The 17,723-nt window shown below is 40.7% G+C and overlaps 1 protein-coding gene across 1 annotated transcript in view; it reads right to left on the reverse strand.

Moving 5' to 3' along the window:
- LOC127601244 (dynein axonemal heavy chain 11) overlaps window positions 1-17,723 on the reverse strand; it is a 92,692-nt gene that overhangs the window by 22,488 nt on the left and 52,481 nt on the right. Inside the window, exons 3-49 of the mRNA XM_052066339.1 lie at window positions 16,161-16,593; window positions 15,911-16,054; window positions 15,613-15,806; window positions 15,345-15,534; window positions 15,167-15,266; window positions 14,766-14,977; window positions 13,938-14,159; window positions 13,701-13,868; window positions 13,463-13,579; window positions 13,212-13,349; window positions 13,002-13,117; window positions 12,714-12,918; window positions 11,751-11,852; window positions 11,272-11,667; window positions 10,748-11,080; window positions 9,984-10,238; window positions 9,738-9,907; window positions 9,440-9,662; window positions 9,231-9,347; window positions 9,048-9,134; window positions 8,801-8,959; window positions 8,513-8,596; window positions 8,245-8,403; window positions 8,035-8,157; window positions 7,715-7,837; window positions 6,942-7,166; window positions 6,778-6,869; window positions 6,574-6,700; window positions 6,336-6,476; window positions 5,967-6,200; window positions 5,490-5,621; window positions 5,080-5,240; window positions 4,847-5,003; window positions 4,580-4,725; window positions 4,380-4,496; window positions 4,156-4,294; window positions 3,974-4,066; window positions 3,605-3,799; window positions 3,438-3,515; window positions 3,207-3,339; window positions 2,713-2,840; window positions 2,330-2,478; window positions 2,034-2,184; window positions 1,809-1,940; window positions 1,231-1,404; window positions 415-619; window positions 70-235 (exon numbers count right to left, since the gene is read on the reverse strand). Coding sequence (XP_051922299.1) covers window positions 70-235; window positions 415-619; window positions 1,231-1,404; window positions 1,809-1,940; window positions 2,034-2,184; window positions 2,330-2,478; window positions 2,713-2,840; window positions 3,207-3,339; window positions 3,438-3,515; window positions 3,605-3,799; window positions 3,974-4,066; window positions 4,156-4,294; window positions 4,380-4,496; window positions 4,580-4,725; window positions 4,847-5,003; window positions 5,080-5,240; window positions 5,490-5,621; window positions 5,967-6,200; window positions 6,336-6,476; window positions 6,574-6,700; window positions 6,778-6,869; window positions 6,942-7,166; window positions 7,715-7,837; window positions 8,035-8,157; window positions 8,245-8,403; window positions 8,513-8,596; window positions 8,801-8,959; window positions 9,048-9,134; window positions 9,231-9,347; window positions 9,440-9,662; window positions 9,738-9,907; window positions 9,984-10,238; window positions 10,748-11,080; window positions 11,272-11,667; window positions 11,751-11,852; window positions 12,714-12,918; window positions 13,002-13,117; window positions 13,212-13,349; window positions 13,463-13,579; window positions 13,701-13,868; window positions 13,938-14,159; window positions 14,766-14,977; window positions 15,167-15,266; window positions 15,345-15,534; window positions 15,613-15,806; window positions 15,911-16,054; window positions 16,161-16,379 — 7,631 coding nt within the window. The 5' untranslated portion in view covers window positions 16,380-16,593. The remainder of the gene's footprint in view (window positions 1-69; window positions 236-414; window positions 620-1,230; window positions 1,405-1,808; window positions 1,941-2,033; window positions 2,185-2,329; window positions 2,479-2,712; window positions 2,841-3,206; window positions 3,340-3,437; window positions 3,516-3,604; window positions 3,800-3,973; window positions 4,067-4,155; window positions 4,295-4,379; window positions 4,497-4,579; window positions 4,726-4,846; window positions 5,004-5,079; window positions 5,241-5,489; window positions 5,622-5,966; window positions 6,201-6,335; window positions 6,477-6,573; window positions 6,701-6,777; window positions 6,870-6,941; window positions 7,167-7,714; window positions 7,838-8,034; window positions 8,158-8,244; window positions 8,404-8,512; window positions 8,597-8,800; window positions 8,960-9,047; window positions 9,135-9,230; window positions 9,348-9,439; window positions 9,663-9,737; window positions 9,908-9,983; window positions 10,239-10,747; window positions 11,081-11,271; window positions 11,668-11,750; window positions 11,853-12,713; window positions 12,919-13,001; window positions 13,118-13,211; window positions 13,350-13,462; window positions 13,580-13,700; window positions 13,869-13,937; window positions 14,160-14,765; window positions 14,978-15,166; window positions 15,267-15,344; window positions 15,535-15,612; window positions 15,807-15,910; window positions 16,055-16,160; window positions 16,594-17,723) is intronic.

Raw genomic sequence — 17,723 nt, forward strand, 5'->3', positions numbered from 1 at the left:
GTGGTGTATGCCAAAAATGCGTTACAATGTAGAATTTAATGCAACAGGGGAAAAAAAATGCCGTCATACCAGTGCCCATAATCCAGATGCTGCCTTATGAGTGTGTGCGGTTGCACTGTTCCATAGGTGTCGACAGTTGGCAAGTTCATATCATCAATGAAGTACACCAGTTTTCTGCTGCCTGCAGGTGAGTAGCTCCTGCCCGCTCGTTTTTCTAACTTGCGTTCTAGGAACTCTACAAAAGCAACAAAACCAAATTAGGATTTTATTTATTTTTTGACAAATGAACAACTGAAATCCTTCCACTCTAAAAGCAGTTGGAAAGCACCAGCAGATGGCGCTACAGCTTATTAAAACGTGCAACCACAAACAGAAAACATTACCAACAACCCCCCACCCCCACTTCCAACTCACCCTGCAGTGCCAGGGACGTTGTGTAGTAGTTGAAGGGTATTTTTGTAGTTGTGTAACTCTCTGGCAGGCCATCTAACTTATGCCTGACAAGTGCAGTTTTCCCAACTCCAGCGTTCCCTACAAGCATCAGGGGCTGTCTCCGCTCCAGCAACAAGTCCATGAAGTAGCGCAGACGCAAGGTCTCTGCTGTGTGTACCAGAACAGCCTACAATCATACAAACCGCGGGAGGACAGGGAACAGAAACATACATGGTTATTAAGGCTTTCTTTGGAGTGATTTATTGACAGACATGTGTTCAGTGAATTGTATGTGATTTATAATTTCTTGCATTCCGCCAGTATACCACAACTATTCTGTCATAATAGCTTCATTTGCTGAGAACAAAACCCCTCTAATTATGGCTCAGCAAGACCTTTTGGAGCATTCACAGCTGTATACAGGAGCATAAAGAAAGACAAAAGAGCGTGGGTGAAAGCTTGAGCCTTGTTGCTCAAGCCTTCATCCCCACGCAGACTGGTATGGGGTGTAGTAGATGGTAATCACACTCAGTGGCAAGCCTATCAACCACTGGAACACCCCTGCCATAACCTCTCAAAGTGACATGAGCCTTTCTTATTATGTTCAATGAGGCGGGTGTACAATTTTAATGTCGTCATTGTTGATTCTTGGTTATTTCTCTTCAAATTTTTAATGAGCATGTGTATGGCATTCTGTCAAACCTGTGAAAAAGTTTGGCGTTTTTGAATTACCTAAAAAAATATAATAATAATAATAATAATATTGGTCTATATGAAAAGAGTCTGAGGTATTCTCACTTGTAATGGTGTGCCAGTTTCCATTTCAAAGGGAGTGACAATGTCAGTCCAAGGAAGAAAGCGCTTCGTTTGAGGATCAATGTAGAAGTCAAACACAGTCCCCTGCGTTGGAAACTTCACCGTCTTCATTTCTTTGGCCCACCACTTACTGAACTCCACTCGGTAATCATAGAGCTAGATAATCACAAAAGGTTTCAGAATGTTATGCATACTCTCAATGCACAGGCCCGGTCTAAATTAAAAAAAAAAACGTTCAAGCTTTATTTTAGATTATTTTAACTGTGAACGTTTGTCTGAACAAAGTATAATAATGTAGGCCAACCATTATTTACATAAACTAGTGCATTTGTTTTAGTACCAAGACAAACAAAAACTTATATGAAAGAGGAAAAATTTGTATTACAAAAATAAAAAAATACTCACTCTGATACCAAAATCACCTCGGTCCACTTATTAAGTCGGTAGATGATTTTATTCAACCGAGATACATGCACTTTTATGTATGTACACACCTACACGTTGAGGTGCCAAAAAAGACAAGTACTGTAATAATTTAATCAGTTAGAAAATGAATGAACCTGGTCATGGCACAAGGCCCCTCCAAAAGCCCAAATGCAGGCAAAAATAAAGTAAGTCTCATAAAGCTCCCTGGGAGAGTCAGATGGAATGTTTTCTGGGGTTAGAAGGCAGTCGAGCAAAGTGCAGAGTGTCTGAATGAGAACAGAGAAATATAGATAAGTTCTGACATCAGGATTTCATAGAGGGCAAAGAGAAATTGATTATTTGCTGTATGCGTGACATACCTGTACCAGAGAGTTCTCAGGAATTGGAGTGATTGTCTTGAATGTCTTTCGCATCTTCTCAACACAACGTGGGACATATTTTTCAAACAGTATGGTTAAGTGAGCCCTTTCCGTTTGCCGTTCTCGCTGGTCAATCCAACTGGCAACATACCTGAGCAAAAATCAATTATTTATTATCGAGACGATATAATTAAGATACCAACCTATTCTAGTTACAAAAACACAAACATTCACACGTCACCTGATGTCTCACACACAGTTATCAAAATGGAAAAGAATTGTTGTTTGGGACTCACAGATTCCAGCCCAGGTCTTGTGGATTGATGTAAAGAATTCCTGCTCTGGATACAGTGGCAGGAGTGGCTGCTCTCAGGTGGCTAATTTCAAACACAAGCCTCATCGATGAAGTGAGTGGCACCCGCTCATTGCTAGCTAGAGTCAGGACCTGGAAGATTATATATGGCTTTATTATACCCACTTAATGATCAGCGAGACATAAACAATGAGAACATATCAGTGACATAATTCATTGCTCTGGGGGGAGAGAAGAGTTCCAAGTATGCCACTACAGAAAGCGATTGCTGAAGGTAGGTGAAAGAAACCTCTTTTTCTGTCTGTACCCCCTTTGTTGCTATGTGTTGTTTAAAAAAAAGTGTATGGGTGAACAGGAGGGAGGTACCTTGTTGTCATCCATCACTGTGTTGAGTGATTCAATCCACATCGGATCGATATCTCCATCCAACACAATCCACTTAGGTCCTGGGTTGGACATGTTCGCTTGCTCTCGCATTAGTGATGAAAGCAAACCTTACATTGGGAACGCAAACAGGGAAGGACATTGCAAGATATTTAATTTATGTTCATTTGAGGATTTAAATGTACAGTGGACTCCCAAGCTGTTTGCAAGAGACAGGGACAGGATAGCCCACGAATGGCGAAAATACACGTAATGATGCCCGCAGTGGGGATTAATTGATTTTCTTAAAACCAGGGTAAACTACCAATAAGGATTTTCCATGAAAGACAACCCCCCTCCCCCCAAAAAACAAAGAAAAACAGTAACAAATGTTATCCTGTATATACATATTTGTATACAGGGAACAAAGAAATCCTGGTGATTAGGTGAATCAGCGGGTGCCGAACTGCCAGTATTTACAAATTAAATATGCTTGCCATCTTTCCACTCTCGAGTTGCAGGATGGATGAAGCCAAACAATTCATCTCTGTCAACTGCTTTTGGATTGAGGTCATTCCAGACAGGCTTCCGCTTTAGGTTTATGTAGGTTTTATAGAGAACTCGTAATATCTAGTGAAACATAAACATAGTATGTGACATGTTAAACACCAATACACATGGATCTTTTTTTTTTTTTTTAATGAGAATTAAAACCATTACTAACGAACCGAGCTTTTTCCAGTTCCAGCATTTCCAACAACAAAGACAGAATGACGCACAGCCATGAGTTCCACCAACTGCATCACCTTAAAAAAAGATGTGATGACATTTTGGATATTGAGTTTTATTCAGTTCGTGTAAAAGATAATTATTTTCAAGCTATAGGATGATAAACCTTGAGGATGAATGCTTCCTCATGCTGGAGTCGGAGAGAAACAGTGGTATGTCTGACTTCCTTTTCAAAGTCCCAATCTCTTTCTCTCTCTACTTCAAGGCCAGGAAATAGATCTCGCAACAATCCAAGGAAGATCGTGACATCATCAGTCACAATTTTTGGCATGTTGAAATCCCTCAGTGCACGCATTAACACCTAAAAAACACATTTAGTCTTGCATCAACGGTTTTCAGTTGTTGGTTTGAGTTGGTATACTGAGTATAACGAAAAGAGATCTTGCTTGCACACAATAACTTGGATCTTATCTCTGCTCAAATTGATAATGTGTTGAGCCCACAGCACTGTCCTTTTCCCATGTTATGGCATCACCTGCTCCTCGGGTCTTGTCTTGTCTCTTCTTCTGAGTGCGCCAGCAACGACCAAAACAGACTTGACAGCTCGTAAACCCCAATCATAGTGATCCTAACAGATATACAGGAGGTGGGTATTTACATCACAAAAAAAATAAATAAATAAAAAACAGAGGAGTGTAATAAACTGTTATAGTCTACCTGCTTGGAAAGAAGCTCTTTGCACAGAGTGTAAAGAGAAGTGAACTTCCTGGCTAGAAGCTTGGCACCACAGAAGCCCTCTGCCACTAACATGATTTCACAGATGAGCTCAATGTCTGGTACCACCATTGCGCACGGTCTACAGCAGCAAGAAGATAAAGCATATATTTAACCTAAATCTACATTGTACTGAATGACACATTGTGATTGTTTACAATGTCCACCTAAACAAAGCCTTGAGGTTCTCGGGTAATTCCGTCCTTCCTGCATAGCCTGGATTCATAGTAATGAAGATCCCCACGGAGGGCTTTAACAGAATTTCTGTATTCAGGAACAGGAACCTGAGGACATGTGGACCTGTTATTAGTACAGGTAATACTCACCTTGTCCAAGAGGCTTGATAAGTTAAGATTCATCTCTTTACCTTTTCTTTTTAGATCTGATGGCATCCTGGATCGTTTTCACCTGCACCGCAACAACAGACAAAACCTCGACAGGGATCCGATTGAATTCATCAAAGCAGCCCCATGCTCCAGTCTGGGCCAAACCCTTGTAGATATTGCCTGTTGACTAGGCATACAAATAATGTGAAAAAAAAGAGACAAACAATAGGCATTAAAAATAAATGAATACATGTCAACAATGGGCGAATATGAAATGAACAAAGGGGGTCGATGATCAAATCTCCAACCCTGTAGTCCATCTGCTCAGAACAGTTAAAGATGTAGACCATGACACCCGCTGCCCGGCCAAGGTCCTTTGTGGTCTCAGTTTTACCAGTCCCAGCAGGACCCGATGGCGCCCCACTCATGGTCAGATGCAGTGACTGAGTCAGTGTGATGTAGCAGCTAAGTTAATAAAGGAATAGACAGTGTGTTGAAACCTTTGATGCATTTTCTGAATGACAATGGCCAACATTCTTACCGGTCTGTGAGAGGAGTGATGACAAGACGTGGTGTATTTCCAAGATACTCGTAAAGGTAAGGGAGCTGGGCATCGCAAATGTTAATGAAACAGTGGCGTTGCGGCTCATTCCAGTAGTGTCGAAGATGGGAAAGCCAATGGAAGGCCTGTGAGGTGGTAACCTAGACGCACAGTTGATAACTGACAAACTATGCTGTAGAAATGCCATTACTACGGCAAAGTGACAAAGAAATTTGACAGTTGAAACTGATTACAGTTTTTGTTTTAGTCAAATATAATGATAATGACAATAGAAGAGTCTTCAGAGAGCAAACATGATGTGCAACGCAGATTTCTGATTTGTGAGATTGGGTTTTAAAATGTCAAATGTGCTTGCTCTACAGTTGGTGCAATCATGTAAGATTGCTCACCTTTTGAGCAATCAAGCTGGTGACAACATCTCTCGCATGAACATCGATGGTGCAAATAGTCATGATCTTCTGTCTGTCTCCTTGACTCAGCTCGCTCAACAGCATGTTAATCAACATGTTCAGTTGAGCAATCTGGGGGAGATTGGACAGAGCAACTTCAAATAAATCTAAGGGTACCAAAAAAAATATGCGACCAGTATTACCAGTAACACTCATCAGGTTCCCCGACAGCACAAGTGTATGAAAGTGAACATTGGAACAAGATAATTTTACACTAACAGCTTGACTAAAATATCACTGGAATTAGTTTATCACTGGTCTTGCAGGACAACTCGAAACTGTTATCTGAAGGAGGGGGAGATTATTTAAGCAGCAATCAAGGTCATGACATACAGTAGCACTGGAAAAACTGACAAGCACAAGTCATTGAATCTGATGCAATCAAGATGGCATGGAAGTCACACATTCTCTTCTCACCTGTTTCTTGTTGTAGTCTTTAAGAGCAGACTCAAATCCTTCTTCCAGTCTTTTAAACGCAAGCTCCACATCGTTACTCCACCAAATCTGTGACGCAGTCAGAGCAACTTGGGCCGGGAAATCAAAAATCCACTGCTCTCTGGGCCTTTCCTCATACACTGACACAGCCTCAGACAGGTGACCCCGAACACTTTCCCTCATGGACTCCTCCAGAAAGGCAAGCCACACCTCCACCTTACACAATATTCATGTACAACATATAACAATGAATTATTAGAATACAGTCAAATGTTATAGAATTTCCCTCAAGATTAATAAAACATGAATTCTATTCTATTCTGGATGGAATATTTTATCGTCATAGCTTACCGCTCCATTACAGTAACATTCCTTCTGGAATGGTACATACTCCCGTTCTTTGCTGTACATGCCCATAGCAAGTTTAGATTGATTGTTGGAGAATTCCAGATCAGACACATTATCAAATAATTTTAAGAGGTGGCATGTCACCTGAAATGCAATACATCAGATTGGTGTACGGTGAGTATTGAAATGTGGCTATTAATACATAATAAAAAAGCAAGATAAAATCAAATCAATTATGTACATCTTTGGGACGGCCTCCCTTCGAGAGAATATCCAGCAAGTCTGCAGATGATATGAAGTAGAATCTCGGAAAGGCAAGTCTTTTGGTCTCCAGGTATTCAGCAAGAGCTTTTTCACACAAAGCCAGCCTGGCAAGAGAGAGGAATTAGGAATTATGCCAATCATTTTCATGTTTTAAAAAAACAACATAGAAATGCACAATGACCTTTTCTGAAGATCTTCTAACTTTTCAAAGAGGTTGGGTTTATTGGTGGCTTCAATCACATGTTTGGTTTTTGCACTGTCCAACATTAATTCCTGAAAAAGTCAATTGGATTCAATTTGGAGTCCTTTTGGTCCAGAAGTGCAACAATGAATTCAAGTGCAGACCTGAAATTCAGCATCTATCATTCGGAATCTTTGTGCATCTGTTGGTAGTTGCTGGCAGATATCATCGCAGCCTTTAAAGATGCTTTCTAAATAGGCCCATGTTCTTTGCACCTCCATCCAGACCATCAACACAGAGTCAGTCACTGTTAGCTGTCTCTGAAGTTCCACAACTTGGACAAGAAAGTGATCTATGTGCTTGCTTTGAAAGATGCCCTGGAGCTGAACCTTGAGGATGGGTACAAAGAGTTGGAAGGAACAACATAAGTTATCTAATATTTGGCACAACCATAAACACTGACCTGCATGGAGTCGTATTTTGATCAGCTCATATCATCACATGCACCAGTTTAATTTTCAAGCAATCTCATCATCTTGGCACACGACAAAAAAATGGGGGAGGGATATGGTCTATTTACACAAAGACAGAGGCACCAAAGAAGTAAGACTTCTAATTGCTGGCTACAATTACCCCCCCCCCCCCCCAACCACCCACCATGCATCTGGTGTACATGTACAAAGGCCGCCGTGATGCTACAATGCCCCATGTGCAATAGCAGCTATAAATCTGAGGACTCAATAGGGATCTCTGCAGTCTCAGCTGTGCTGTTAGACAGTTAGACGGAGAGGCCCCATTCTGCATTCTCGACCATGCAGCATTTAACTACCAGTGCTTCTAACAGACAACTCGTCTTGAGAACGAGTCCTTGTGTCTTACAGCGACAGACTTTTTGCGACATTAGGGTCAATCAAAGCAGACTCGCTCTGTAACTTACCTGATGATCCTCAAGCGTCACAATGAGCTCCTCATCACATTTAAGTAGAGGGACAGAGGTTTGGTAATGATCTTCATATGAAAGCTCCATTGATGCCCATATTTGACTAATTTCTGTCACAACCTGAAATTAAAAAGCAACCTTTCTATATGCACAAACTGCAGTTACTAGTGCTTCATCTACCAATAGATCGAGACACACTGATGCAAAGGAATTCTTAGCCTTTCTAAAAGCACAAACGAAAAGAATGTGAGGCATAAAATATTTTGATGACATTGATATGATTGCCTGTTGTAATCCATCAACAACAACAAAATAACCTTCTCAATGGCCATTTCTTTAACTGCCTTATCCACTGTGCAACGAACAACGTCTTCGTAAAGATGAAGTTGCAGAGCCAAGAGGTCTGCCAATGTAGTATGATCAGTCACAGTGAAGTTCATCTGTTACATAGATAAATAAATAAATAAACAGAATGCAAAAACATGTCATTTCTATGTAGCAAAATGCTGCTCTTAAGGAGTATGCACCTGCATTGTCCTTAGTAGTTGTACCCAGTGGCGCTCTCGAATTGCAAGGTTCTGTAGCTGACTCACAGCTCGCAGTGACGTCAACAAATTCTTCACAAAAAGGTCTAAGCCAGAATACACGTTCCATACACGAGCCTCTTTATCAAGCTTTCGCATGTCCTACACAAAGAGCAGGGTTGTTACCATCATTACTTAACTGTATTAGACCAACGTAACAACCAAAGAAGTGGTGCATGGCAGGTGAGAAGCTCACTGTTGGTGATCTGACCTTAGCAAACCCCCTCAATTCCACATCTATCTGTTCGACGTTTATCTGCCTCCATTTGCTCTTTGTCCAGTGGTCCACATTGGTCTGTATAGATAAAGACATGTGCATAAGGGTCAATGGGCTGAGGGACCTTAATTGGGGCATTTAGCGGCAAGAGAATCAATGACCACACAGACAAGCAGGCTGGTCAGATTGTTGAATTATTGGCTTTTGTGGCTTTGTAGCCACAGGTATATTTCCATTTTCGTCTTTTTTTTTTTTATACTTTCTACCTATGACGTTACTCACATGAACAAATATGACCATGTCCCACAGTTCTTTGAGAACAGTGATCTCTCGTTTGCAGAGCTTAATGTCTTTATAGTCAGGGATCGTGACATCAAATAAGTTTGTTGACTCCTGCAACGCTGACAGTTCTTTGTCCAGGTCTCGGATTGCTTTCTCAGACTATGCAACAGAAGACAAGAGAAGAAATATGTTACATAGTGTCAAATCTAAATCTATTACCATAATTAGGTAACAGTTTAACTCCTACTTTATCCAGACTAATGTAGGGATGAGACGTTTTGTAACTGAAAGGTGCAGTTGCTCTGAAGATGTCCCTGAATTGGCTTTGTTTCACCTGAAAAAGAAATTTCATTAAGCTTCATGACACAATTACATCCACGTATGCTCCATTTTATGTATGCGGAAGCAGGAAACAGAGATGAGTTGTGACCTCAAATTCCAAGCAGCGTCTTCGTAAAACCATCACTTCTTCATTTTGCATAGGGGACACCTCATGCCTCACTTTTAAGGACAGTTTTTTAGCCCCATTCCATTTTTCAGGAAGTTCCTAACAAGTGTGGTTGAATTGAAAAGATTTCCTCATTTGCGAGAGAGAAGTAAAATATAAAAAAATTAAATAAAAATGACAAATCCCTTTACCTCCAGCTGTAAATAGACCTTGTCCGGAATGGTCACTGCATGCCGTTCTAGGAGGATTACTGTGTCTCTTAGGGGCTCAAACATCTTGTCGGTGACAGCTTGTCTGTCCCTAATAGCCAGGAGGTGACTCATGACTTCCACGAGACTGCTGTAGTCTCCTTTCGGCAAACACTTAGCAAGCCCATCAACGGTAGTATGGACAAATCCTTGAAGGTCATCAAGGCTAAAGGGAATAATGTGAAATGTAAAAATGGCATAGAGACAGTTTTCTTTGTGTTTTAGCAACGTCAATGGTGACCTGTTTGTGACATATGTCAAGAGGTGCTCCTTAAAAAGCCAGCTCCACTTCTTAATAGTGTTCAACAGAGTGACTTTGAAGTTCTTAATGTCCACTCGAAACCATCCATCAAATACCCTGGAGTCTTCAAGTTTGCATGTTTCAGAGTACAGGCCCTCGTAGTAATCGATCTGTTAAGTCAAGACCACTGTTATTTATGAAAATCTCATGCGATTTTAGAATGGAGATGGCGAAGACGCCTTTCACCTGTTCTTTGAAGTGATCAACGGTAGGAGGGCTCTCTGGGAGAATATCAGCTCTGTGAGCCTCAGCCTCTTCAGGTGTCAGCGCACGTGCATACAAGAGAAACTGGCTGAGGAACTCTGCCCGGTCATCTTGCCACAAATGTGCGTAGCAATCAAACTGTTGCTGGTACGATATGGCTTTGTTGAGGACGTTTTCAACTCTTTCCATCACTTCCTTCCGCAAATCCAACAAATCAAGCATGTCTTCCATTACATCCTGTAAGGAATCAATCACGTGACAGTCGTGTATAAATATTAGACGTATATATATATATATATATATATATATATATATACAGTATATATATATATATATATATATATATACTATATATATATATATATATATAATATAGGACATTTTACATTTTTAACTCTTTCCCTTTTCAAAACCTCTTTATTTTGGAAGGACCTTCTTCCCTACGCCGCAATGACTTGCTTGTATGCATTCTTCTCATTTTAAAATCACACCATACGTTGTGTAGTACAGAATCTATTGCATTTCAGGAAGGTATATTAATTCATCAAGGGTTGATTATGAGAAACCCTTTTGCTCGTGTGTACAGTACCTGTCTTGAACAAAAAATACTCAGGCTTATTCTTCCATTGCATTAAAAATACCGTCACGATGAATCAATCAATTAACTGATTATTAATAGTCAATGAAGGAAATGTTGTCAAATGCCCATTCCTAATTGTAATTCAAAAGCCAATGAAAGTCAGTACCTGATAGCTGTCCAAGCTCACATCAGCAGACAACTTGTTGATATTTACTGACACCTTAAAAATATCTCCAACAAGTCCTTCTACAAGCTCATAGAAGCCATCTTTTGCATCTCTCTGCAGGGACGGATGAAAGCTCATGCCCAAGTCCGTGAGCATCAAATGAGCCTCGAAGAGAGGGGCCTGCTTGTGACATGAGTCCATGTTGTCCACAATGAATTGGAGTGACTGACCAATGTAGCCAAAGAGCCCCTCCACCACCATCTCGTCCACATATTCCATGTAGGATTGCCAAGCGTCTGAAGTTGGGTCTGCATTGAAGAGCATCATGTTCTCCTAATTATGGTTCAGAGGATTGTGGGCAGGAGAGAATATACATTACAAAAAGCAGCGTGATCAGAAGCAGATTCCATCCTGTTTTGGATCTTTACATCTTAGAGGTACAGTAAATTTCTTGCTACATTATCAATGAGTATGCATGCGGAAACCTCGATAAGAGAGGATAAATGGTACTAATTGTGATGTACCTGTACCAACTTGTGGATGAAGTCTCCATCTTGTTTTATGGAGCTAGATATCTTGCTAACATGGTCTCCTCTGTCCTCAAGCTGTAGTAGTGAGTTTTTCTTGTTGTCCTTTCTGCAAAACATAGTGTGCTTGCTCCAACTCCTCATCGTTGATTGCATGGCATCACGGTTCTCCTTTGCTCTACTGGCTCGCTCAGCAAGGTCTTGGACCTGTTTTTTCGTGATGCATATGAAGCTCCAGCAGTCTTGGTGTTGCCAGGTCACGTCGGTCTCTGCTCTTTTCAGTAGTTGGTCTACTGAGGCCAGTTCATCTCTGATGAGCGGGAGTTCAATTTCGAGGACAGTCTGTTTAAGTTTGTTGTACCACTGCACTACGAGCTGCAAACTCCTCACATACTAAAAACATAATAAATGATGAAGATCTTTTAAACACTGACAAAACAGTAAGAGGTTCTGCTGGCCGCATGTGCGCTTCTAACCTTTGTGAAGAGGTCACGTTTCTCAAAAACAGTCATGGCTGCCACAGGAATGTCAATGTTGAGCGTTTGAATATACTTAACATCTTTCAAGACTTCAGCCAGCTGGGGACCCAAAACAGATACCAGTGCCGATTAATGAGACACTGACTGTGGACAGGATTAGGGTTTTTAGCAGAATCTCACAAAACAGAGGTTCTGAAAAGTGCAGGGTGCACCCGCGAGAGGTGGTAGATGCAATACTGGAAAATCCTGCCTTTCGTGCATTTAAAGAGGGTAGTTCAATATTACGGATTTTATTGCATTTTATTTAGTAACATTATTTTATGCATGAAAGACAATGTTAAAATCAATGATTTATGATTTTTGTTTTTTAGACACATATGTAAATTGCAAAAGAAGCTGAATAAATTCTTGCCTGTGGCACAACCTTCAGTCGGGTCGGTTGTGCCCACGGGCATACAAGTGATGACATGGATGAAAGCATTGTTAGGGTAATTAAAAAATAAATAAATGAATAAAGGAGTTCCTATATTAATGTCACATTATCAGTACAGATATTTGATATTTTTAACAATAATGATCTCTATCAAATGCAACCAATAGTCAAGTCAAGTCAACAGTATTTATAGAGCACATTCAAAAAGCCATCGCTGCATACAAAGTGCTGTACATGTCCTGTGTGTATGATGCTCCTTGCCCACCGCAGCAAAAATAGGCTCCAGCTCACCGTGACACTGTTTTAACTGTTGTGCATAATAATTAAAAACATTGGAATCGAGCAATTTTGTAACCAAAATAAATAAATAAATAAATGCATGTCACTCTGGCTGTTTTATACATTCAAATCTCCATTATTATAGGAATCAATCTGATTTAATGTAATTATTTAATTTATTTACCGTTACTTGCTGGAACAAAAACAGTGCCCTGGGTGTATTACTGAAGCGTAAAATCTGAACTCACCTTGGGGTTGAAATTGACTGAGATGAGGTCATTTGAGGAGTTTCTACATAAGAGCGGTTGTTGCAAATTAATGTGGCAAGCCTGAGTCAAACCATTACACCACTTTGAGTAAACTTGTTCCTCACATTGGTGTAGACAACTCATCATCTCCTTATACATATGGTGCACTTTTGTTGTATCCATCCCTCCCACAGATCTGAAAACGCTGAATAATAAGTCATGAGTTTTAGGACACTATTGCTTCCACATACACTTTATAAACTGTAGAATTAAGTCGTTTCACTCAACCTTTCAAACACAATTTGTAGTTTTTCCCATGGGGTTTCAATGCGTTCTCTGATCATTTTTGCCCATTTCAACATTCCGGATACACAGGCCATGTTCTTTCCAAAACAACTTCCAAGCTGTAAATAAAGAGAGAATAGAAAGCGAGTGCTGCACTAACCCAACAGGGATTTTTTTTTTCTGTTTCCTTTTTTTTGTAATATTACTACTTACCTCATTTAGTTGTGACTGAAAGAGCAATTTACATGTGTCCAGCTCATCTTGAAACTGTTGCAGCAGGAGAGGAATGTTAGGACTAAATATTTGCCTAATGTGCTCTCTCTCAAGGAAAGGTCCAACAATTGTTAACAGCTAAAGACAAGAACAGGAGAAGGTGATGCCATGATTGTTTGCTATCACATGCAGTGGCTGAGCCACCTATACCAGTTTGATACATCACAGTTGGTAGATGGACATTCTCTTACTTTAAATACTGCTTCAAGTCCTGCGCAATCGTGAAAGACTGAGCAGAGGAGGCTGGCAAATTGGCATTCAAAGTCCACAATCTTCATTTTGAAATCCTTGTATTCCTTCTCGAAACCCTGTGGCCATATCATGCATTGTTAGTGTGTGAAAACAATATCTTCAGTTAGAATGTGGTTAATTTACTAGTTTGAAGAAAACCTTATTGAATATAAGTCATGCTCTTCAAGAAAAGTTCACCTGGGAGTTGCAGTCAAGAGGGCTGTGATCACTGTGCATTAAGAACAGGCAGTGCTCACTGAACTCTGTGTACATCTGAGCAGCATGCTCATTGTAGAGTTTGCCTTTAGGCCCACCAAATTCCAGTTTTTCTAATCTTTTGTATTCCAGCATTATTTCAAAAATGTCCTGTAATGGGGGGGAAAAAAGTATACTCATACCCAACATGAAACATACTGTACAAAGTTTTATCCTCACCTCTAGCTGTAGCATGCGGTTAAGGAAATTGTTGAAACGCGTAAAAATGATGACAGATGGGAAATCCCAGGGTGCATGTTTTGCATGGCTTGCCAACCTCTCCCTCTGGCTCTGATAACTCTTTTCGAAACATCGGAAGAGTTTTATCACGCTCTTCAACATGTGTAGACCTTCCTCTGGGTCTTCCCGCCGTAATAACTCAGTTGACAAATATGCACACGCCTGTAAGATAAAATAGTACACATGTAAATGTGGAAATCAAACTCATGTCGACATCAGCAATGCAGTTTTTGCATACACTAGAGATGCTCCAATCAATTGATGGGCGATAATATCGGTCGATATGATCGATATGGTTGATACGATCGTGAAAAATTCCATGATTGGTGAATCCGATCAAAGGCTCGACAAGCCAATGTTAATCTCAATGGTGTAGTGAGGGAGTGACATATTTATCCCCAAGTGTTTTTCTATTGTATCTAAAATTGTATCTATACAGTACAGACATATTACCGTCCTTACATTTTATGAATTTTTACCGACAGTACACAATGTATGGCCAATGACATTGATGAATTGTCATGGATGTGATTATTCCACTCATAACTTCATTTTATGTTTTGTTTAATCAACCATTGAAGTAAATCCATAGTTGTTGCTCTAAAATTAAAAATTTTACACTGAATCCATGTGTTCTGAATAGGTTTCGGCCAATCACGCTCATGTAAAATCAGTATCGGTATAGGCATCTTAAAACCTTGATCGGAACATCCCTGAGCCGATATAATACTAGCACAACAATTACAATGGTAAAATCACGGGCCATACCTGTTCAATGAACAGATTGCAGAGCTGCTGAAGTAAGACGACAATTCGTGTTGGGCTTTGATATGGTTGGCAGCTAGTCCAGATCAGGAATAACAGGTGAAACAGTGTAGGTATGGAGGCTTCAACATCTGGGAAACCTTGATTTTCCATTTGAGAAAGATGAACACACAGTGGCTGTAGATGAAGGTCAATGTCCTCTGCTTCTTGGAGTGCTTTTGAGAAAAGAAAATCACAATATTAGTTTAAATGATTCATCTACTTGGAAAATGTCAAGGGTGCACAATCTTTTGCAGAATGCTAAAGGTTCTTGGGTTTTAATACAAGTTTTTAAAATGGACTTTCAGTCTGAACTTTACATAATTATTTAGTGTCTTGTTTTTTTGGGGGGAAAAAAATCTTACCATCAAATACATTTCCAATCAGTGTCTTTATGACAGGATGGTAGCTGCTTTCCATCATCTCCAAAATCTCTGCCATCTTCTGAATAATAGGGCTTTGAAGCTACACAGGGAAACACACAGTCTATAGCAAGAAATTCCAGGTGATGAAAATAAAGATGACAATTTAATCGGTGCATGCCTGTTGATATATGCTCTGAATATTGCGCTTCCTGGAAGCCCAGAACCCCAGCTCTGCAGCAGGCCCGGGATTATTGCCAGTCAGAAGTACGTCTGATGAATCCTCCCTCAACATTCTTTGAATCAGATTGGTCCAGTTGCTCACCTGGGTCTCTATGTTGTGAGCCAGTGTCCTGTCATAGCTACCATACCTTTGGGTAAAATACATGCATACATTAAATATACTCCTGCACCATTAACTTATCTTGATAACAAGTGTGTGCTCTTACATTTTAAAAGTACTAGATACATTTTCCATCCAGTCAGTATCAGGTGGAACAGCGAGGACAGATTCCCCCAAAGCACGTCTTCGCACAACTGATGTTTTATTGCATATCCTTTGAGCATTTCGAGTAATGTCCTCAGACAACAGTTGTGGCCATGTGTGCTGGTTAAGACTATTGGACAGCAGTGGGGTACATATCTTGGAAGAACACAAGCCAAGTAAAAATCAACGACATCAATAACTAAGCATGTTTTGTTTTTGTTTTTATTCTTAAGAAAATGATGGGAATGTTATGATATCACCTGTTCAACTATGATTGACAATTGCAGAACTGGACATGGAGCCAGGACACCAAAAAGTAGAATCTTCTTGTAGTTTTCTGAATGGACGATGGCACGTCGCTTCTTTGTGAGATAAATGATCTTGTTTCTGACAAAACTCGGGGTCTACGTTTGAAAAATGATGCAGTAAAAACATGACCCATTTCAATGCAATTCATCTTTGCAAGCACGAATGCTATGCTAGTCATTGCTGTATTGGTTTTAAGCATACCTCATTGATAGCGTCCAGGCCACCTGTCTTTGTCTTAGAGAAATAAACAGCAGTGTGTTTTTCAAAAAGGTCTACCAATAGCGTTTGGAAGTCTTGACCGGCAGCACCTTCACCCCACGTTTGGGGCTGCATTTGTAGGAATTTACAAACTTTCTCTTCGACAAACTTTACTCTTACGTCGTCAAGAAAGGAAGGCGCACCTTCGTCGTCGTCCGACATAGTACCTCACTTTACGACTCTAAACTTGAAAAGAAAAAAAAACCCTCACGTTACACCCTTAAAAATATCCCCTAAATGATTTGTTTTACTCCCCGCGTTTGTCGGCGAAGAAGACGATCCTGACTTGAAGTCCACGAGCGGGGAGGTTTAGCGTGTCGTTGCCAAGCAGCGGACAGTCTCCTCAATCACTGCCGATGACGTTTCGGGGCTCCGTCTGTCACCATGGGGAGTTGTGTGGGTCATCACGTTTGCACGGAACAAACAAAAACAATGTGATCATTTGCTCCCATCGCTATCGGGGGGATGCTAAATATTGTAAATCAAACAGATCACGCATACCTTCGTTGAAGAGACCATTGATTAAAATCGATAGGTACGTTTTATGATATTGCATGATTTCAACACGTCATTTGGACGGGTGGTTCTTTTGCATTCATTGAATGATTTTATACTGTGCCTATTAAACCAAACGGTCACTTTTGCAAGATTGTATTCCAGCTCGGTCTGTCGTGGTGGTTTGTGTTGCGTTGCGCATCACACACAAAAACAAATCACACATGCAGGCACGCAAGGAGAGTGAAGGTGTGTGATCACACACAGTATAGTCAGGAAGGAGACTACCATCTCTCCACTCCAACAACTTCGGAGTTGACATTTTACATGTGTCTGCTGCGGGACTTGACTGACCGCCCGGCTGCAAAGCTCAAGTTTATCAGCTATTGCTGCTGTTGCAGTTGCTGTTTATAGCAACCTCCAACTGGGTCCCGAGGCGGCTCCTGAAGCCGCAGCGACCCGGGTACGTGCAGACCCACTTGTCGGGTTGTTGACTGAGAACTGTTCGTAGCCCGAAGGCACGCCCAACACCGATTGGAGGTCGTTCCTGAGTTGGACAGCTATTGCTGCTTGTGATGTGCCAATCGTGAGCGATCTAAAAGCCGATTTGTTGTGTGGGTTCCCCACCCATCGCCATTGTCTTTTTTTCTGTTAAAGCAGCATTTGATTGGTCAAGTTGTGTGGCGGTGCCGGTACTGTATCCACAAGAAAAGCATAAAGGACAGGGCGAGGTTCCAGACAGGCAGACGGACACTCAACGCAGCGAAGGAGCGCGAGAGAAAGTGATAGAGATGTTAAGTGAGACTATAGACAGCTATGGAAAAAAATGAGGAGCCCATCACAAAAGCACAGTAAAATGTTGATACATTTTAAAGTGAAGAGATATTTCGTTGGCAGAGTGCAGACTTTGCAAAGTTAACATTTCATATCGAGCAGACTCCACAAAGAACCTGCATTAGGAATATGTGCATACTGTTTGCCCTTTAAGTTAGAGAAGAAAAGACCAGCAAG

This window comes from Hippocampus zosterae, chromosome 5 (assembly GCF_025434085.1).
Source record: "Hippocampus zosterae strain Florida chromosome 5, ASM2543408v3, whole genome shotgun sequence".
NCBI classification, from domain to species: Eukaryota; Metazoa; Chordata; class Actinopteri; order Syngnathiformes; family Syngnathidae; genus Hippocampus; species Hippocampus zosterae.